This window comes from Amblyraja radiata, chromosome 14, assembly GCF_010909765.2.
Source record: "Amblyraja radiata isolate CabotCenter1 chromosome 14, sAmbRad1.1.pri, whole genome shotgun sequence".
Classification (NCBI taxonomy): domain Eukaryota; kingdom Metazoa; phylum Chordata; class Chondrichthyes; order Rajiformes; family Rajidae; genus Amblyraja; species Amblyraja radiata.
The window spans coordinates 30,573,574-30,596,403 of NC_045969.1; the positions used below are offsets into that span (position 1 = coordinate 30,573,574).

The 22,830-nt window shown below is 47.9% G+C and overlaps 1 protein-coding gene across 1 annotated transcript in view; it reads right to left on the reverse strand.

Moving 5' to 3' along the window:
* igsf3 (immunoglobulin superfamily member 3) overlaps positions 1-22,830 on the reverse strand; it is a 148,666-nt gene that overhangs the window by 44,159 nt on the left and 81,677 nt on the right. The window contains exons 3-4 of the mRNA XM_033032995.1: positions 6,486-6,893; positions 4,688-5,077 (exon numbers count right to left, since the gene is read on the reverse strand). Coding sequence (XP_032888886.1) covers positions 4,688-5,077; positions 6,486-6,893 — 798 coding nt within the window. The remainder of the gene's footprint in view (positions 1-4,687; positions 5,078-6,485; positions 6,894-22,830) is intronic.

Here is a 22,830-nt window from a genome sequence, read left to right on the forward strand (position 1 = left end):
GAGGTGGTTGAACCGCCACATGGGCAGAGGGGATCTGATAATCGGACTGTTAATCTAACTGGTGTTGCTATGCCGCGTCGCAAGCAAGACAACGTTCGCCCTGCACCGCGGCTGACTTATGCCGCTCGGGTCCCGTTTGTCAGGAAGTGCCCCAACTGCAACTATGTCCACTCTATGCAGTCGCAATGCCCAGCATTTGGGAAAGCTTGTAATTTCTGTAAGAAGATGAACCATTTTTCAGCTGCCTGTCGCTCCCGTGGGAACGTTCCTCCAGCTCCCAGGCAAGTTTTAAACAACCTTCAACAAGTTGATAACGAATTCGCTTCACAGTCTTCTGTCGACACTGCCCTTGACTCTGAATCCAGCGTTTCCATGGGAGATGCCAGTGTTTACACTCTCCTTCATAATCAATCTCGCCTCCCCGATCCTTCTGTAAACTGTAAACAACAAGTCCTTCACTGCTAAGCTCGACACGGGGGCAAAGGTGAATGTTATGTCAACATCCCTGTTCAGGAAGATAAGGAATAATGAGCTGTTAACTGCTGATCGCTCCATTTTGCGTGCTTATGGGGGAGAGGAGTTAAAACCTGTGGGGAGGGCCACCTTCCACTGCGTGCTGAAGAAATCTTTGCGTGGCCTGTCTTTTTTCATCCTTGACTGTGACTGTGTGACTCTGTTGAGCAATCAGGCGTGTCAGGGTCTCGGGCTGGTGTCCTTTGACCGTACTGTCCACGAAGTACGGGTGATGCTGGATCCGCTCTCCGAGTACCCTGACCTATTCGACGATGAACTGGGTAAGCTGCCCCTTGTATACAAGATCGCAACTGACCCATCGGTTGTACCAGTGATCCGTGCTCCACACAGGGTGTCGTTTGCCATGAAGGGCAAGGTCGAAGCCATGCTGAAGAACATGGTTGACATGGGAGTGCTTGCAGCCGTCAGCGATCCCACCGAGTGGGTCTCCACCATGGTCGCTACCATGAAGAAGGGGAAGAGCGAGATACGGGTGTGCATCAACCCCAAAGACTTAAATCTGGCAATAAGACGTCCTCATTACCCTATGAGGACTGTAGAAGATGTTGCTGCCCAGGTCGGCCAGGCCACGGTGTTTTCTGTCCTTGATGCCAGGAGCTCATTCTGGCAAATACCTCTAGACAAACACTCCTCAGACTTGACCACTTTTGGCACCCCCTTCGGAAGTTTCAAATTTTTGCGGATGCCGTTCGGCATCAACTCTGCCTGCGAAGTGTTTCAACGCTCCATGGAGCAACTGTTTGCTGGCCTGCCGTGTGCCATTATCGTGGATGATATCCTGGTCTATGGGAAAGATGCTGCTGAGCACGACCGCAACCTCCGACGGATTCTAGACCGCGCTCGCCAGATCAACTTAAAACTTAACCCGTCAAAGTGCAAGTTCCGTGTAGCTGAAGTACCCTATGTTGGCCACATCTTCACAGCCCACGGGCTGAAACCTGATCCGCAGAAGACCAACGCTAACACCGAGCTGCCTGCTCCGACTGACGTGACCAGCCTGCAGCGTTTCCTGGGCATGGTCAACTATTTGGGGAAGTTCATCCCCGACCTCAGCGAGCTGAGCGCACCCCTGAGGCAACTGACGAAAAAAGACATTGCCTGGTCCTGGTTTCCCCAACACCAGCAGGCTTTCGACCTTCTCAAAACAAAGCTGATTAGCACACCGACTCTCAAGTTTTTCGATCTGCAACGTCCCATTGTAGTTACGTGTGATGCCTCCCGCTTCGGACTCAGCGCTGCCTGCCTGCAACTCCATGATGACGGCTCGCTGCAGCCCATTTCTTATGCCTCGCGTACCATGACGGACACTGAGCAGCGCTATGCACAAATCGAGAAGGAGCTTCTTGCGGTTGTATTCGCTTGCTCCAAGTTCAAGGATTTCCTTTTCGGTACCAGGTTCACCGTCGAGACGGATCACCAACCCTTGGTGACCATCCTCAACAAGCCTATCCATGTCGCTCCTGCTAGACTCCAGCGCATGATGTTACAGCTCCAGCGGTTCGACTTTCTGATCGTGTACAAGAGGGGCACCGAGATGCATGTGGCCGACGCGCTGTCCCGGGCCCCCCGTCCTCCTGTGACAGGCACCCTTACGAGCAGGAGGATCTGCAGGTACTCAATGTCAACTTTGTTCCCTCTAAACAGCTGCAGTGCCTGGTTGAGCACACCGCCAACGACCCCGACCTGCAACAGCTCGCAGCTGACATCCAGCGGGGGTGGCCCAGCAGACGCACCTCGCTGCCTGCGGGTGCCCTCCCTTTCTTTCTGGTCCGCGACGAGCTTGTGCTCCGGGACGGCATCGTCATCAAGGGTCACAAGGTGGTCGTCCCTGCCTCCCTATATGACTCGTACTACAAAGCTGCCCACATGGGGCATCCCAGAGCCGATGCCACCATCTCACATGCCCAGGAACAATACTATTGGCCCGGCATGGCCAAGTACATTAAAGCCCGAGTAGCCTCCTGTCCTGATTGCAACACCCTGGCCCCACATCAGCAGCGCCAGCCACTTCTGCAGCAGCCTGCGCCTGCCATGCCCTGGACCTCGCTGGCTGCTGACATATTCGAATGGCGAGGCAAGCACTACCTGGTGCTGGTTGATTCATACTCCAACTGGTTTGAAGTGGACCTTCTCCCTGCTATCACCTCTGAAATGGTTATCAGTAAGCTGCGCAGACATTTTGCTACATTTGGGTCCCCGGTCCGCTTGCAGACCGACAATGGCCGTCAGTTCACCAGTGCCGAATTCCAGGCTTTCGCTGTGAAGTGAAACTTCACTCACTATACCAGCAGCCCCGATTACCCGCAGAGCAACGGCCTGGCCGAGCGAGCTGTCCGCAGTGCTAAGAATTTGCTCGAGCAGTCTCGTCTCTCCAATGGTGATTTCTACCAGGGTCTACTAAACCTTCGCAACATCTCACGGGACTCTACCATGCGATCCCCTGCCCAGCGTCTGATGTCCCGCGTGCTTCGCCCACCGATGCCGATCGCCCAACAATTCCTGGTGCCCAAGGTCCTCCAGCCTGCTGCCGTCCAGCAACGGATTGCTCACAAGCATGAGATACAGCGCCGCTCCCACGACAAGTCCTGCCGCCCGCTCTCACCACTACTGCCTGGCCAGATCGTCCGGATGCAGACAGCCACCGGATTCTCCCGACTCGCAACCGTTGTTGGTGTGGTCGATTCCCCGAGATCTTACCTGGTGGACTTTGATGGGACTGTCTACCGCCGGAGCCGCCAGCACCTGTTAGCCGTTAACGGGCCTCAGCCTCCTCCTGCGGATCCCTACGCTCCTCCGTTGCGTTTCGAGCCTGTCATTACTAATTACCCCGCAGAGCCCTGCATGCCCCGGTCAGTTCGTTTGCCGCGTTCTCCTCCCCCTGCGCTTCCTGGTTCCGGGCGAATGATCTCCTCCCCTGCACGCTCTCCCTATCCTCCTTCTCCTCCGTCTCTCCTCCTGGCTCGCCTGTGCCGCTTGGGTCACCTCCCGCATTCCCGGTTGGGTCTCCGCCGACTTTCTCCTTCCCGGCTGCTACTGCTCCGCCTCCTCTTTTATCTGGTGGGGAGGGTGATGGTGCTATACGCACACGCTCGGGTCGGGTTGTCAAACCTCCTGTCCGTTAAGGTGATTTTGTTTAAATTTGCCACTGTTATAACTTCAATTTTAAATTTCTAAGGGAAAGGATGTAGATGGTTTATGCATGCAACCTATAATGTAGTTACCTCAATACCACTAACCACGCCCAGTCATTTCAGTATAACTGTGATATCTTCCCCTTACTCCTCCCTTGGTTCCAGTACGCCTGAAGACTAGATGCAGTCAGTACTGGGATGTGTTTAACATGGCCTGTATTAAAGACTCAGTAAAGATTACAGTGTGTCAGACTGGACTCCTTTACAGACTTGATGGGCCGAATGGCCTAATTCTGCTCCTATAAAATGCTGGAATAACTCAGCGGGTCAGGCAGCATCTTTGGAGAAAAGAAATAGGTGACGATTTGGGTCGAGACCCTTCTTCGGGGAAAGGTAAACTAGAAGTATGAAATGGTTCAGAAGAAAAGAGCCGGCACCCATGACCAAGGAAAAGTGGAGCTCACAAATGTCCATTGTTGGCTGTGGAAGAGGTGATAATGAAGGGATATGAACAGTAAAACTAGCAGCTCGACTAGGGTGAGGGAGGGATAGGGAGGGATGGGGAGAGAGGGAATGCAAGGGTTACTTCAAATTAGAGAAGTCAATTTTCATACCGCTGGGGTGTAAGCTGCCAAAGCGAAAAATGAGGTGCTGTTCCTCCAATTTACATGTGGCAATGCCTCATTCTGACAATGGAGGAGGCCCAGGATAGAAAAGTCTGTATGGGAACGGGAAGGGGAGTTAAAATGTTTGGCAAACGGGAGATCACGTAGGTAAATGCGGACTGAGCGTTAGTGTTAAGCGAAACGATCGCCCAGTCCATGCTTGGTCTCGCCGATATATAGGAGCCTTCACCTAGAACAGCGAATACAGTAGATGAGGTTGGTAGAGGTGCAAGTGAACCCCTGCCCCACCTGAAAGGGCTGTCGGAGTCCCTGGATGGAGTTGAGGAAGGAGTTAAAGAGGCAGGTTGAAGGAGAAAATCTGCAAGGGTGGATTAACAATTTTGAACAGTTACTTACTGGCAGGCAGCACAATTATTAAATGTTTCGTAGATTTGTTCGTGTCTCTGCCGATGAAATCTCCTGTCACCGTCCTCTCATGCTCAGTGGCCCGACAGTGATACTTGCCACTATCTTCCACCTGAAGGTGGTAGATCTTCAGCAGATATGTTGTATCAGTCTCTTTTGCAAACCTTATATATCCCAAACGCTCTCTGGTTGTGTAGTCAGCATGGACCGTTGGCACGGCATTGCGGCCAATATTGACGATTTGCGTGCCGTTATAAATCCACAACTCTGAGAAATATCGGTCCTGTATATTCTGAGCCACAATGACACACCTCAACTCCAAGCTCTCTCCCACCGTGAAGACTTTCTTTTCATTCTCCAAATGAACACTGAAGTTCTTATCTGTAACAAAACACAGACATACATTTAACGGTGACTGCTTGAGAATCCTAGGGTCAGGATTTACAACTAAAATGGGTATCGCCTCAGCGCAGAAGGAGAAGAGGAGGGAAGAGACTGCAGCCCTAAGACTTTTGCCTCCATCACAGTGAGGAGATGTTGGGTGGACTCACTGTGGTGGATGTTAATATGTGTTTATTGTTGTTTTTTATTGTATTGTATTATATGTATGACTGCTTAAATTTCGTTCAGACTTCGGTCTGGATGACAATAAAAGGCTATTCTATTCTATTCTATTCTAAAAGGCAGGATACATGAATAGGAAAAGTTTAGGAGGATAGAGTTTAGAAGGATAGTTAGATGGAGCTCTAGGGGCTAGTGGAACCAAGGGATATGGGGAGAAAGCAGGCACGGGTTATTTGGGGGCGATCAGCCATGATCACAATGAATGGCGGCGCTGGCTCGAAGGGCCGAATGGCCTCCTCCTGCACCTATTTTCTATGTTTCTATTCAGACTAAATGCAGGTAGCTGGGACGAGTGGTGGCAGACGTTATCACCTCTTCCCCAGCCAACAAATGGGCCATTATGGGCTCCACCCTACCTTGGTCATCTTATTACCAGCTTTGATTTGTTCCTGCCTTTTCCTATCTCCAGTTCCCCCTGCTCTACTTTTATGCTGAAGAAAGGTTCAGGCCCGAAACATCACCTGCTCCTTTTCTCCAGGGATGCTGCCTGACCAGCATTTTGTGTCGATCTTCAGCATCAACTGGCAATCGCAGTTGCCTCCTGCACTAATGAAGGCATCTTGGTTGTCATGGGCAAGATGGGCTGAAGGGCCCATTTCCATGTTGTCAGACTCTAAATATGAAGCATGTGATTGTACAAGACTTACTTGAACATTCAAAATGTACAAGCAAGGAACTGTACATGCTTGTTGGCACAAAAGGACACAAAGTGTTGCAGTAATTCAGCAGGTTAGGCAGCATCTCTGGAGAAAAGGAGGTGATGTTTTGGGTCGTGACCCTTATTCAGACCAAAGAGATAAAAATACAGAAGGTATGAGACAAAATGATTGATTGGACCCAACACCTCGTTCTCTCCCCTTCCACCTACATTTCCTCTTCTAGCTTCATAATTAGCAACTCTTCATAAGTTCATAAGTTATAGGAGCAGAATTGGGCCATTCGGCCCATCGAGTCTATTCCGCCATTCATTCACGGCTGATCTATCTTTCCCTCTCAACCCCATTCTCCTGCCTTCTCCCCATAACCTCTGACACCCATACTCTTCAATCCTCTTAGATCTGATTTCAGGTCGGGACCCTTCTCTATACCCTATTCTTTCAGACTTTGGCAATAGTGATTTTGATGTACCTTTTTGAGGAATAATCATTCTAAAACAATGCCTTACCGGAGGCTTTTACGTTGACAGTGGTCCTATCGGAGGGCTTGGTGGCTATGGTGTACCAGGATTTATCTGGGTCTTGAATCCACTCTCTGGCCTCACAGTAGAAGGTCCCCTGGTCAAACGGTTGAAGTCTGTAGATGGTGAGTCTGTAGGACGTGGCCCCAGTTTTGTCCAGTCGGACGTCGCCCGACGTCTGCCTCTGCTTGTACGACTCTCCGGGACGTAGGATGAAATCCCGGGTCAGCGAGATGATCTTGAGACTCTGATCTGCCTTCTGGAGATACCACGTGACGGCCACGTGCGTGTGGTACGGCGTTTGCTCAGAGACCTCGCACACCAGCTCCAGCGAATCTCCCTCCACTTTATTCAGCTCCTGGGCTACAGATGTTGCACGGAGAGTATCTGGAATAACTGGGAGAGAACAGAACAGGAATGGTCAATAGAACATATAATAAACAATTATTTATTCAACAGAGACTGTACAAGATTCAATGATAGCTCAACTTTAGGCAGCAGAGTGACATAGCTGGTAGAGATTTAGTTTAGACCCACAGAGCTGGAGTAACTCAGTGGGTCAGGCAGCATCCATGGAGAAAAAGAATAGGTGATGTTTTGTATCGGACCCCTTCTTCATACTGAAGTCTGACCCAGTTCAGACCCAGTCTGTTCTTTTTTCCAAAGATGCTGCCTGACCTGCTGAGTAACTCCAGCACTTTGTGTCTATCTTCAGTATAAATCAGCATCAGCAGTTCCTTCCAATGCATAGAGATTTAGTTTAGTTTAGAGATATGCCAATTTCAGAAAAAGACAACATTTATAACATTATTTTCAGATATTTGTCACAATGTAGAAGATATAATAAAGACAATTCACTTGCATTGTAGTGGGGACTCGCAGGAGTCCAGCCAAAAACTAGTCGGACACGAGTTGTGTGCACTAGACGTGTTTATTCTCTCCAATACAGCTCCCTACTCTCCCGAGGTCACGGGCGTTGACCTTAAATACCAACTTAGGTACCGACCCAGTGACTAGCGCTTCCCACACCAAGACACCGCCCTCCAGAGCCGATGGTTTGTTGTGCCCTTGGGTTGCCACCAGGTGCCGCCACATGACCCCCCCCCCCCCCAGAACCAGAGGCACCGAACCGGACGGGATGCCGAACGAGGCGGCCCGAACGCGCAGATACAATCCCACGCTCTGGGGGCTTGTTCAGTTCGGAAGAATCTCCGGGAGCCCGGGACGGCGGACGCCCGCGACGGAGAGGTTGAGCCACATGGAATGGCTCGCTCAGGTCCAAGTGGGCCGGTTTCAAACGAGCCATAGACACAGTTTCACGCCGGCCTCCCATGTCCAAATCGAATGTAGTAGGCCCGTGCTGCAGCACGCGAAACGGACCTTCATACGGGCGCTGCAAGGGTGACCTGTGGGAGTCACGGCGAAGAAAAACGTATGGGCAGCCCATCAGCGGCAGTGGCACATGGGGCGGGGCCACTCCATGATGCGACGTTGGGATGGGAAACAGGGCGCCGACCCTCTCCAGCAAGTGTATCAGCACCGATGACGGGGGTTCCTGGAACCAATCAGCGGCAGGGACAAACTCCCCGGGGATGGTGAGCGGAGCACCACATAACAACTCCGCGGAGGACAATGACAGATCCTCTTTGGGGGCCGTCCGAATCCCCAACAGGACCCACGGCAACTCGTCCATCCACCCAGGGCCTGTGAGACGAGCCTTCAGACAGCGGTGGAACCGCTCCACCAACCCATTTGACTGGGGACGGTACGCTGTCGTGTGGTGGAGCTGCGTCCCCAACAGGCGGGCCATGGCGGACCACAGTTCAGACGTGAACTGGGCGCCCCGGTCGGACGTGATGTGAAGTGGAACCCCAAAGCGGGCAATCCAAGTTGCCACGAGTACACGACTCAGTTGAAGTGTCCGTAAGCGTGATGGCCTCCGGCCACCGCGTAAAATGGTCCACCACTGTAAGCAGGTGCGCAACACCCTGGGACGGAGGCATTGGCGCCATGATGTCCACGTGCACATGCACGTGATCGCTGACATGGCACTGTGAAGTCTTGAACAGGGCACCCGGACGTGTCGATGCACCTTCGAAGTCTGGCACGGCATGCACGCCCAGGCACAGCAGCGATCTGCTTCCGAAGTCCGTGCCACATAAACCTTGCGGCCACCATAGCGAGCGTGGCCCAGATGGATGGTTGGGACAGCCCATGGATCACCTCAAAGACGCGACGGCGCCAGGCCACCGGAACAATAGGCCTCAGCTGACCCGTGGATACGTCACAGAGGATGGAGCCCGAGGGACCCAACGGCATGTCCTCAAGCACCAAGCCAGAGACCGCGGTGCGGTACGCCGGCATTTCATCATCCACCAGCTGGGCCGCTGTCAAGGAGGAGTAATCTACTCCCGAGGACCTGGTTACCGCGGCTACAATTGCTGGATGGGACAAAGTATACGTCACTAGGTTGCATTTCCTGGTGATGTGTCGGACGTCCGTTGTATACTCCGAAATAGCCATCACCTGGAGCTGCTGCCGGGCGGACCAAGGATCTGAAACCTTCGCGAAAGCAAGGGCTTGCGGTCCATGAAGGCTACGAAAGAACGGCCATCGAAGAAGTACCAGAAGTGTTGCACTGCGAGGTGTAAGACGACCAACCCCCGGTCGAAAGCGCTGTAGCGCTGCAGGTGACGGCTAAAGAAGGCGAGAGGCTGCCAACGGCCGACTAGTGTAGCGGGGATTCGCAGGAGTCCAGCCAAAAACTAGTCGGACACGAGTTGTGTGCACTAGGCGTGTTTATTCTCTCCAATACAGTTCCCTACTCCCCCGAGGTCACAGGCATTGCCCGGCCTTAAATACCAACTCAGGTACTGACCCCGTGACTCGCACCTCCCACACCAAGACATCGCCCTCCAGAGCCGATGGTTCGTTGTGCCCTTGAGTTGCCACCAGGTGCCGTCACAGCGTATCAGTTTAGGAAACAGGCCCATCGGCCCACCGAGTCTGCTCCAACCATCTATCACCCATTCACATTAGTTCTATCTTACACATTGGGGACAATTTACAAAAAACAATTAACCTGCAGACCTGCACGTCTTTGGGATGTGAGAGGAAACTGGAGCACTTGTAGAAATACGCGCGGTTACAGGGAGAATGTGCAATCTCTGTAAAGACAGCCCCCGTGGTTAGGATCGAAAAAGGTTCTGACTGTCTGCTTTACCAATGCCTCTCATAATTTTAGATCTCTCCTCAACCTCGTGTTTCAGAGAAAACAATCCAAATTTGTCCAAACTCTGATTTAATTGCATAGCACACAAACAAAAGCTTTTCACCGTATCTCAGTACATGTGACAATAATAAACCCATCCTAATAGAGCTGCTGCTTCACAGCACCAGGGAACCAAGGTTCAATCCTGATCTTGGGTGCTGCCTATGTGGACGTTTGCACGTTCTCCCTGTGACCTAATGGTTGTCTCGATATTCCCATTGTCTCAAAGACATTCAAGTTGATGGGTTAAATGACCACAATAAAATACCGAGTGTGTAGATGAGTGATAAAATCTCGGGGGGAATTGATGAATATATGAGGAGAATAAAACAAGGAGTTTAATATAGAATTAGTGTAATTGGGTGATCAATGGCCGGGTGTGGACTCGATGGGCCGAATGGCCTGTTTCGTCCTGTATCTCTTTATCACCGTGACTCAAAAAGTAATAGAAAATGACGAGGCATAGATAGGGTAGACTGAATCTTTTTCCCAGGATGTTTAACTCAAATATTAGGGGGAAGAGTTTTAAGGTGTGAGGGGCACAGTTTAAAGGAGACGTGCAGGGCAAGTTTTTATTTACGCAGACGATGGTGGGTGCTTGGAACGCATTGGTAGGGGTGGTAGTGGAGGCACATGGGATAGTGGCGTTTGGATAGGCACCTGGGCTTGCAGGGAATGGAGTGATGCAGGTAAATATGTAACGGTCTTGACATCATGCTCAGCGCAGACATTGTGGGCTGAAGGGCCCGTTCTGGTGCTGTACTGTTCTATGTTCCAAACGGTTTAAATGTGTAGATGATGCAGATGGCCAGTTACATTGCTCTTTATAGACTCAATGAGCTGCCATCATAAAGCTGATTAGTTTATCTTGGCATCATGTTTGACACAGACATTGTGGGCTGAAGGCCTGTTCTGTGCTGCACTTTTTACTTTAGCGTTTAGATACCGTGCAGAAACAGGACCTCCAGCCCACCATGTCCCTGCCGACCGACAATCATCTTTACACTAGTTCTATCCTACACACTAGCCCATCTTAACCTCTCTGTGACCTCCTGACATATACTGTGTGGCACTGAGGGGTTTGCAGCGGATTATTTAATAACTATATTTCAATGCGAATTTTACACAAGATGTCGCATTATGCTGGCATGACATGCCCCTGTTTGAGTATCTGAAGGGCGCTGCTGCTCAAGTTTAGAGATACAGTGTGGAACCAGGCCCTTCGGCCCACCGAGGTCACGCCGACCAACAATTATCCTGTACACTAGTTCTACCATAAACACGAGGGACAATTTACAGCAGCAAATTCACCTAAATAAATGCTCATTTTTGGAATGTGGGAGGAAACTGGATCTCCGGGAGAGAACCCATGCAGTCACAAGGAGAACGTGCAAACTCCATACAGACAGCACCCATAGTCAGGATCGAATCTCTGACACTGTAATGCAGCAACTCTACCTCTGTGCCACTGTGTCACCCAAAACTGTTCTGTGTTTGTAAATATGTTTAATTCCGCGAGATGGTTTTGAGACATATTGAACCTCATTATAGAGACCGCTCAACACAATGTTCTTGGATTAAAGATCTACACAGCAGGCTTGGAATACAAGCGAGAAAAACATATGGAAAATAAAGATGAGATGGAATTTTGCATTACCCCGAGGAGAAAAAGCCCACTGAGCTGTTTCTGTGCACACCACTTGGCACTCTTCATTTTAAAAGCTTTAAAAACCACAGTTTGAACATCGATCCATTAATGCATAAATCTATTAGCAGAGATATCAACACCTTCCCTTTCAAATTAAGAAATTTAGATCAATATATTTAGCATTCATATACCCACATACCTAATGGGGCGGCGATCAGGCAATTGAACCATCCTCTCACCAACTAGCGAGCGGTCCTGACCTCCCATCTACCTCAATGGAGACCCTCCGACTATCTTTAATCAAACTTTACTGGACTTTATCTTGCACGAAACGCTATTCCCCTTATCCGTACACTGTGGAGGCTCGATTATAATCATATATAGTCTTTCCGCTGATTGGATAGCACGCAACAACAAAAGCTTTTTGCTGTACCTGACAATAAACAAAACATAAAACTGTGGAGTATATGGTTAGGACATTTTGGATCGATACCCTTCTTCAGGCTGATTGTGGTGGTGGGGATTGGGGAGAAAGCTGGATGAGAGAAGGGACAGGGCAAAGCCTGGCAAGTGATAAGTGAATACATCTGAGGGTGTGGGTTTGATTGGCAAATGGGAGGACAAAGTCTGGAGATGAACACGGTCAAAGAGTAGAAGAGTAGCAGGAATGACAGGGTGTGCGGGGGGGGGGGGGTTGAAGGAAATAAAGCTGGGAGAAAGGAGAGACAAGACAAAGTGTGGCTGGTTCGTCGACATATTGACTTGATTGCATCTTTAGTTTAGTTTAGGGATACAGCATGTAAACGGGGCTTCAGCCTACCTTGTCTGTGCTGACCAACAATCACCCGTACACTGGTTCTATGTTGTCCCAGTTTCACATCCTACACACTAGGGGCAATTTACAGAAGCCAATTAACCAACAAATCTGCACTTCTTTGGAGTGTGGGAGGGAACCAGAGCACCCAGAGAAAACCCACATGATCACAGGGAGAACGTGCAGACAGCACCCAAGGTCAGGATCGAACCTGGGCCTCTTGCACTGTGAGGCAGCGACTCTACCACTGCGCCGTTCCAAATCTACGTATGGTATTATCTGATCTGATTGGAAACAAACAAAACATTGGTTCACGTGACAATAATAAACCAAAACCTATGTCATGCAATTATAGTCGTCATACAGTGTGGAAACAGGCCCTTCGGCCCAACTTGCCCACACTGACCAATGTGGCCCATCTACACTACTCCCACTTGCCTGCATTGTGCCCATATCCCTCTAAACCTGTTCTATCCATGTATCTGTCTAATTGCTTCTTAAACATTGTTATAGTCCCTGCCTCAACTACCTCCTCTGGCAGCTTGTCCCATACATCTACCACCTTTCATGTGAAAAAGCTTCCCCTCAAATACCAATAAAATCTTTCCTCCCTTACCTTAAACCTATGCCCTCTGGTTCCCGAATCCCCTACTCTGGGCAAGTGATTCAGTGCATCCAATTGCCCAATAAACTGAGCCGGGCAGTGAGAGGACATGAACCAGAGCCAGCAGACCACCTCTGCTGTCAGCCTCAGGGAAAATTCATCACCTACTGTGCTGTGTTAAGGTTTGGCATCATTGAAGGATCAAAGGATATATTTTTCTCCAAAGACGGAGCAATTCCTGTCATAACATCCCACATTTAACATTCTCTCTCATCTGGTGATGCACACCAGCACTTTGAAGCTTATCTCGAATGTCCAAATAGCTAACTGCACCCTTTATTTCATTGCCTACCGATAGTCAAATTAGATTGAACATCAAAGATCGCTGCTGCTATTTCAGGCTTATGAATTATTCTTGCAGACGAAATTGTTCGCATGTGTCAAGAAATCAACTGGTCGAAGGTGAGCTTGTCGTAGACAACCTTTGACCCAGTTATTCAAAGAAACCTCACATATTCATTTTTGTTAGTTTAGAGATACAGCGCGGAAACAGGCCCTTCAGCCCACTGAGTCTGTGCCGACTAGCGATCACCCCATACATTAGTTCTATCCTACACACTAGGGACAATTTACAGCAGACAATTAACCTGCAGATTAACCTACAAAAACCTGCACGTCTCTGGGATGTGGGAAGAAACCACTCGGAGAAAACCCACACAGTCACAGGGAGGACGTACACACCTGGGTCTGGTGCTGTGAGGCAGCGATTCTACCACTGCGCCATGTGCCACCCACTGAGAGTTAAATGTAGAAACAAGGAACAATAGATGCTAGTTTACAACAAAAAAAGACACAGATTGCTGGAGTAACTCAGCAACTAGAAACTAAGTTTTGGATGATGGGTATTATATTGGAGATGCTAACTCTGGAAAACCTGTGACATTAATGTGATAAAGGTATCAGTAAATGATAGCAACAATCTGGTAAAGCAAAGTTTTCATTAGTTTCTTCAGAATCACAAAGGAAAGAAAGCTCAAGTACCAGAGGTGAGAGAGGGGAAATATTTAATAGGAACCTGAGGGACAACTTTTTCCACTGAGAGAGTGGCGGATAGAGGAGGTAGTTGAGGCAGCTACTATAATTAAAAGACGCTGAACAGATACATGGATAGGAGAGATTTAAAGGGACATGGGCCAAATGTAGGAAAATATGGCGACTCGACTGCACAGCCGGTAGAGTTGCTGCCTCACAGTGCCAGCCACCCAGGTTCGATACTGACCTTGGGTGCTGTCTATGTGGAGTTTGCACATTTTCCTGTAACCACATGGGTTTCCTCCGGGTACTCCGGTTTTCTCCCAACCCATAAGTTGTGCGGGTTTATAGGTGAATTGGCCTCTTTAAATTGTCCCTACTGTGTAGAGGATGAGAAAGTAGAATAACATAGAACTAGTGTGAATGGGTGAACGACGGTCGGCATGGACTCGATGGGCCGAATGGCCTGTTTTCCTGCTGTATCTCTAAACTGAACTAACTTATCTATGTGCATTGTGTTTACAGGCCTGTTAAGCTGCTGCAAGTACGAATGTCATTGTATCATTGTTGGTACATAAGACAAGTACACTCTCGTCTCTTGACCCTTACTCCTGCCTCAAAGGACAACACAAAAACACAAGCTTGGCTTGAAGACGGATCCCGACCTGAAACATCACCTGTCCATGTTCTCCAGAGATGCCGCCTGATCGGCTGAGTTACTCCAGCATGGTGTTGTTAGCTCGGAACACAAGGCTGGCTGGCATGTGCGGTACAGATAGCTACTCACTGAATAAACACACACAGCCTTCAAGGGAGACATTTGTTTACTGGTTGAATTGTTTGATAGTTGACAGGATCCCAGTTTGTAAAGCTGATGTGATTGCAAGACATCAAACTTTGCTGGAAATGGATACAGTCCATTGTGTCACAGAAAGCAGAGGATTAACTCCAGCTGTTCACATAATACCCAAATTAGACCCAAGCTAACAATTCAAATCGTTTAGGTTCAATAAAGCTCAATGAATCAGCAGTAAAAACAAAGAACTGCAGATGCTGCTTTCCACACCAGGTCACAAAGTGCTGGAGTACTCCGTGAATCCGGCAGCGTCTCTGGAGAACATAGATAGGCGATATTTCAGGTTGAGACCCTTCTTCCAACCTGAAACATCACCTATCTATGTATTCCAGTGATGCTGCCTGACCCGCTGAGTTACTCCAGCAATTTGCATCCATCAAAGAATAAGCAACTGGTGTAAAGGATCGTTTTGAATTAGATTGAAAGATACAGCATGGTAACAGGGCCTTCAGCCCACGGAGTCAATGCCGACCATCGATCACCTATTCACACCAGTTCTATGTTATCCCATTTTCTCATCCACTCCCTACACACTAGGGGCCAATTTACAGAGGGCCAATTAACCTACATGACTTTGAGATGTGGGAGGAAACCAGAGCACCTGGTGGAAACCCACACGGTCCCAGAGAGAACGTGCAAATTCCACACACAGAAAGCACCCGAGGTCAGGATCGAACCTGGGTCTCTGGTAATGTGAGGTAGCAGCTCTACCAGCTACGTCACTGTGCCACTCTAAACATGCTAAATGTTGATGGGAATATTTTTTGAGTGTGGAATTTCTGTTCGCTGTGTTTATTAATCTCCTGAATGTAGAATCGAAGCTTGTAATAAGTTTCTTAATTTTGTCTCCTTATTCTTATGGCAACGCAATGTTACAATATTAAATAAACTAATAAAGATAAAATTGCCACCAGGAAAAAAGTAAGTTAATAAAAAAAACTAAACCAGTCTGACCAAGAGCCCTGATGTGAAATGTTATCAATGGTCGTGCAAAAAGAACAATGAGAAACAATCAAAGGTTAGGGAATAAATTAATCGGCCCAGCCAATACTGAGAATTTCTTCCAGAGTAGGGGAATCAAGAACCAGAGGACATAGGTTTAAGGTGATCGGGGAAAAATTTAATTTGAACCTGAAGGGCAACTTTTTCACACAGTGGGTACATGGAACGAGCTGCCAGAGGAAGTAGTTGAGGCAGGTACTGCAACAGCATGTATAAGACATTTTGGACAGGAACTTGGATAGGAAAGAGATATGGGCCAAACGCAGGAAGATGGCACAAATGTATTTGGGACATCTTGGTTGGCATGGACAAGTTGTGCCGAAGGATTGTATTTCTGCGCTGTGTGACTATTAAGGTAAGGTACTTGATCACAAAAAGCACCATGACAATACTCAGGCAGAAATGTGATTGATAGATCAATCTGCAATCTCTGAAGCATTAATGCCTGGAGGGTAATAAAAAGAATTGAAATTGTCCTTATTTTACCAAGCGGGAAAATAATCCACGTTTACTTTCAGTTCACGTTACCCATCTATTCCATCTAATCCAACACATGGTTTTTGATGATATGTTAATCAAAATAGTGAACGACCTATTCTCAGTACACCATGTAATCAAATGTCTGCAGTTCTAAATCTAATTTTGTGCCTATTGCTTCTAAAACAGTCATTAATTAATATTTAGCCTGCAGTCAACTCAACAATTAGCTGCCGAGCTTCCTGCCTTAACACAATTAACATTCAAATTTACATTCCAGTTCTGTTTGAGAAAAAGTAGCTTCTCGGCTATTGATAGGAAATTCTCACTCTGAACAAATCGTTGTTGATGATCTGGAGAAGGGTTCCGACTCGAGATGTCCCCCAGAGATGCTGCCTGGCCCCGCTGAGTTACTCCAACACTTTGTGTCCTTGTGCTCATATTCTCTGTTCCTCCCTCATCTTGAAATAGGCGCAGAGAAGATTCACCAGGATGTTACCTGGGCTTGCAGCTTTGAGTTACAGGGAGAAGTTGCATAGGCTGGGGCTTAGGTGACACTAGTGTATATGAGGCATTTTGATTGGCATAGACAAGTTGGGCCGAAGGGCCATATTTCTGTGCTGAATAACCCTATTAAAAGGAAGATGCTCACAGACTTTTTCCCCAGGTTGGAGGATTCTAAAACTGGAGGACACAGGCTTAAGGGGAGAGTTTTAAGAGAGGTAACTCTAGTAGCAACTCTTTCATTCAGAGGGAACTCTGTATCTGGAATGAGCTACCAGAGCTTCAGAAGAGCATACAACCTACCAAATAATGAAAGGCATGGATAGTGAATGTGGAAAGAATATTTTCAGTAGTGGAAGAGTCTAGGACTAGAGGGCACAGCCTCAGAATAAAAGGATGGAGAATGGAGAGTAGGAGGAATTTCTTTAGTTAAAGGATTGTGAATCTGTGGGATTCATTGACACAGTTGGCAGTAGAGGCCAATTCATTGGATGTTTTTAAAGCTGAGATTGATTTCTTGTTTAGTAAGGTTACAGGGAGAAAGCAGGAGAATGGGGTTGTGAGGGAAAGATAGATCTGCCACGATCTAATGGTGGAACAGACTTCATGGCTCGAATGGTCCAATTCTGCTCTTATGATAAGCAGATACAATTACGTTTAAAAAACATTTGGACCGATATGGAGATAGGAAGGGTTTAGTGGGTTATGGACCAAATGCAGGCAAATGGGAACAGCCCAGTATGTCAACCATGGACAAGGTACACCTCCATGACTCTAATCATTTTACTCTAATGTTCTCTTAACCTGAAGTTCAGACCACATATTAATGTGACACCTTGCTCAGAATAAGGTGTCAAAGTAAATGACATAAATAACGTTAATTAATATTCATTCCCCACCCTTTCTTCACAACATCCCCCACCTCCCTTGGGCCCCACCTAGACTCGCACCTAATTCTCCCCTCCCCTCACATTCCTTCCTCTGGCTAGGTGACGTTTTGGATCGGGAATCGCATGCGCTCTCTCTCTCTCACACACACTCACCCACTCTCACACACACTCACCCACTCACATACACTCACCCACTCTCACACACACTCACCCACTCACCCACTCACACACTCACCCACTCTCGCACATCTTGCCAGCAATCAGCTGCCATTTAAACACTCCCTCACTCAAACCTTTTAAAGAGTCTGAGGAAGGATCCCGACCCGAAACGTCACCTATCCATGTTCTCCAGAGATGCTGCTTGACCCGCTGAGTTACTCCAGCACTTTGTGTCTTTTGTTTTAAACGTTAGTGTCGGCTATCCTTGTCCAGAGTGTCAAGGTGTAAAATAGCCGGCTTGTTCCTGTTAAGTGTTCGCCCCAGATGACTGAGTGATTGATCATAAAATACAGCATAGAAATAGACCCTTAGCCCACCGAGTCTATGCTGACCATCGATAGCCCGTTCACAGTGGTTCTATGTTATCCCATGGATTAGATAAAGGGAGTTCTGCATCACTAATAATGCAACACTTACTGAGAATTGATTTAAAGATTGGGCTGTAAACCAATAATCTTCTGGTTGCTGAGGCAGAAGAAGAAAGGATAAAGAAAACAAGGAGCTGTTGGAAATGCCACTACAGATCAAAGTGCTGTAAACCTGTCCAAGCTCTGTATAATATACATGATGTAGATCTCAATTCAATGCATTGGACCATAACAAATTAGAACAACTTAATAGTGCCTGGAGTGAAATTTGTCTTTGCAGCAGTGATGCACTGTAGAAAGCATTTAGTCGGATTGTATGACGGCTTGGTTTGGGAACAGTACTGTCCAAGACTGCAAGAAATTGCAGAGAGTTTAGTCCAGTCCATCACACAGACCAGGCTCCCCCCACCACTAACTCCATCTACACTTCACACTGCCTCAGAAAAGCAGCCAACATAATCCAAGGCTTGTCCCACACTGGTCATATCTTCTTCTCCCCGCTCCCATCGAGCAGATGGTACAGAAGCTTGAAAGCGCGCACCACCAGACTCAAGAACACCTGCTGCCCTTCTGTCATCAGGCATCTGAACAGTCCTTCCATAAGCTAGAGTACTATCCGATTCACCTCTACCATATTGCGAACATTGGACTTTGTCTCTGGAAGTGATGCGCTACAATGCTGAGAACTATATTCTGCACTCTGTATCTTCCCCTCTGCTCTACCTATTGTACTTGCGTTTGGCTTAATTTTATGGCCCTCTTGGTTCCTAGCCTTGCCGGATTATCAATTTTTCCGGACCAACAGAGATCACCGAGAGTAGTCCAACAGTGACGGAATGGTCTGCCTCAGTTGACCCCGGAAATCAGCAATGGGACTGGATCTGCAGGCTCCAGCCGGGCCGGAGTTCCAGAGCCCCGATCGCAGGATTCAACCAGCCGATCGGACGCTGATGTCCCGATGAGGTCGACCGCCTCACCTGGCCAGTGTGCCACATTTTCGAGGGGACTTCTGGGGAGAATTTCAAGTGCTCTCCAACAATTTTGTCTGGATTAAAGGAGTTGCCGGATCCCCAGTTGCCGGAAAATCGGTGGTGGACCTGTATATCTGATTTGATTGGATAGCATGCAAAACAAAGCTTTTCACTGTACCTCGGTACACATGGCAATAATAAACCTAAACCTAACACAGATAGCACAGCACACAAATGGGAAGCACAGTGGCGCTGCCGTAGAGTTGCTGCCTCACACTGTCAGGGGCCCATGTTCGATCCTGACTATCGGTGCTGTCTGTACGGAGTTTGTACGTTCTCCGTGTGACTGTGTGGGTTTTCTTTGGGTGCACTGGTTTCATCTCTCATTACAAATACATGCAGGTTTGAGGGTTAATTGGTTTTGGTAAAAGTGTAAATTGTGCCCAGTGTATATGATGGTGCTCGTGTGTGGGGATCGTTGGTCGGCTTGGATTCGGCAGGCCAAATGTCCCGTTTCCTATATCTCTAAAGTCTAAATCATTTACTGGAGGTGCATCATGCACAGATGTGACTTCAGACCTTTGTCTGAAATAACGTTGAGATAAGGCCCCATTTCAAAGGAGAGAGCTGACAAACAATGTGTAATTCAACCCACATCACACACCCAAGTCCTTCATGCCGATCATCTCAAGGTCAACAATGGAGGACGTGACTGGAACTTCAGAGACAGAAACATTCAGAGATGAAGTGGAAGTGAAAGATACGTCCCACACATTCTGCCCACCATCATTTTTATGGTTGTTTGTTCTGTCTATTCACACCTCTAGTTTTCCTCTCCCCTAACTCTCAGCCTGAAGAAAGGTCTCTCCCCAAAAGGTCACTTTTCTCCAGAGACCTTGACCCACTGAGTTATTGCAGCATTTTGTGCTATCACCATAATTTTTAGTTTAGTGTAGAGGCACAGCTTAGAAACAGGCCCTTCGGCCCATCTTGTTCACTCTGACCAGAGATCATCCCTTGCACCAGCACTACCCTACACAGTATGGACAATTTACGATTTACAGAAACCTACAAACCTGCATGTCTTTGGGATGTGGGAGGAAACCGGGACACCCGGAGAAAACCCACGGGGTCACAGGGAGAATGTACAAACTCTGTACAGACAGCACCTGTAGTCAGAATCGAACTTGAGTCTTTGGCATTGCAAGGCAACTCTACCAGTCCGCCACTGTGCCATCCCAATCGCTCTGCCCCGATATCCCCATTACTTTTAGGAAGGTTCAACTGAAAGTGCAACAGAAAGTCCAAAGAAAAGGAGAAAAACAAAGAATTATTTCATAGGCTGATGTTCAATGCAGTTGCCTGTACCCCTCTAGTTAGATTATGGAACAGCGATTCATGTCCTTGACTTCCACCTGCAACTACACATCAAAAACTAATCCTTTAAACCAATTCAAATACAGGGTCTTCCGGGGTTACAGGGAGAGGTTAGACAAAGTTAGATACAAAATGCTGGAGTAACTCAGCGGGACAGGCAGCAGCTCTGGAGAGAAGGAATGGGTGACGTTTTGGATCGAGACCCTTCTTCAGACAAAGTTAGATTGTTTTCTCCGGAGGGCCGGAGGGAGAGACAATAATAAACAAAACCCAAACCTTCTTAGACCTTCCTAAACTTGCAGCTTTATAGAACTTTGGGTTAGGCTGCATTTGGAGTACAGTTCTGGTCGCCCAAATAGTGGAAGGATGTAGAGGCTTTGGAGAGGATGCAGAAGAGATTTACCAGAATACTGCCTGGATTAGAGTGTATTACCTACAGGGAGAGGTTGGACAAACTTGGATTGTTTTCTCCTGAGCTTCAAAGGCTAAGGGGAGACCTGATAGAAGTCTATAGTATGATGAGTGGAATTGATACGGTAGACAGTCAGAACCATTTGCCCCATGGTGGAAATGTCAAAGACTAGAAGGAGATGAACGATGCAAGTTTTTTTTTAATGCAGAGGGTGATGGGTGCCTGGCATGTGCTGCCAGGGGTGGTGGTGGAAGCAGATAGTTTAGTAGTGTTTAAGAGGCTTTTAGATAGGCACAGGCAGGGAGTGGAGGGATATGGATCATGTGCTGGCAGATAAGAGTTAAGGGGCTGTCCCACTGCGGCGACCTAATCCGTGAGTTAAGAAGAGTGCCTTCGACCTTCAAGCTCGAGGGCACTCGCCTGAAAACCTCGAGCTGGATCGACCGTCCGCGTTGAAACCGCGAGCACACACACACACACACACACACACGAACACATCGCAAAGGCGGGGGCCAGGGAACGCGGGGGAGCTCTATCTGAAATTCACACCCGCGATGAACAGGAAGGTTAAAGACAACTGCCACAGTGTACGGTATGTCCTTTAGAGAGCGCGGAGGGGGGGGGAGAAGGAATGGAGACACTTTTACGAAGTATAATAAAGTTTAGCGGGCATTTTACCTACTGGTCGGTTTTCCCTGGTCCTGATAACTCTAATGAGCCAATCAAAATGCCCAGTCAGCGAAGGAGGTTGCCTACGGCTGCCCTCGAAAGCCTGTAACTAAATAGTGACCCCACTCCACTGCACTACAAGTCAAAAAGAACCATGCCGACCAAATTGTAAACGCGGAAAAATTTTCAACCAGTTGAAAAATTCTCCGCGACCTAGCTGAGGCCACGAGTATTCAGGAACTTCCCTCGAGCATGAAGGAGAGTTCCAGTGACCTCATACGACCTCGTGTCGACCATGCTGCGAGTTTGGGTTGAGGGCAAACTCGTCTAAACTCACAGATTAGGTCGCCGCAGTGGGACAGCCCCTTTAGTCTTGGCATCATGTTCGGCACAGACAAAGTGGGCCATAGGGCCAGTTCTATGTTAAGCAAACTGACAAACTGAAGGTAAAGACACCAAGTTGGGGAGTAACTCAATAGGACAGGCAACATCTCTAGAGAATACAGATAGTCAATGTTTTGGCTATCCGGCTTCAGACCCATCTCCTTCAGTCTGAAGAAGGTCTCTGACCCAAAACATCACTTATCCATGTTCTCCAGAGATGCTGCCTAACCTGTAAAGTTCTTCCAGCACTTTGTGGGTATTTTTTTCTAATCCACCATCTGTAGTTCCTTGTTTCTCGAACAAATTGAAGTTGCTGGAAATCAGAAATAAAAGTAGAAATTGTTGGAAACTTTGCCAACTTTATTGGTATTTATAAACTGTAATTAAGCGCCCAGGCACTCTGAATAAATTGTGCTTTGGCTCCGCGCAATTATGCAGCGAATGCACAGAGCGGTGGTAAAATTGGCCATCACACTTTTGAGATGAGATGTTGCTATGATACCTTCACAGTATTAACACAGCTTGGGAATGGATTTTGCAGTTCAATGCGTCGTGTTTTCAAGAAGACATTCCGCAAAATAAATGGAGATGGGAAGGACTGCAGATGCTAGAAATCTTGAGCAAAACTCAAAGTGCTGGAGGAAGTTTTAGAAAGGAGATGAGGAGGAATTTCTTTAGCCAGAGTGTGTGAATCTGTGGAAATCTTTGCCACAGACGGCTGTGGAGGCCAAGTCCTTGGGTATTTTTAAAGCAGAGATTGACTGGTTCTTGATTAGTAAGGGCGGCAAAAAGTTAGAGGGAGAAGGCGAGGCAATGGAGTTGAGAGGGAAAGATG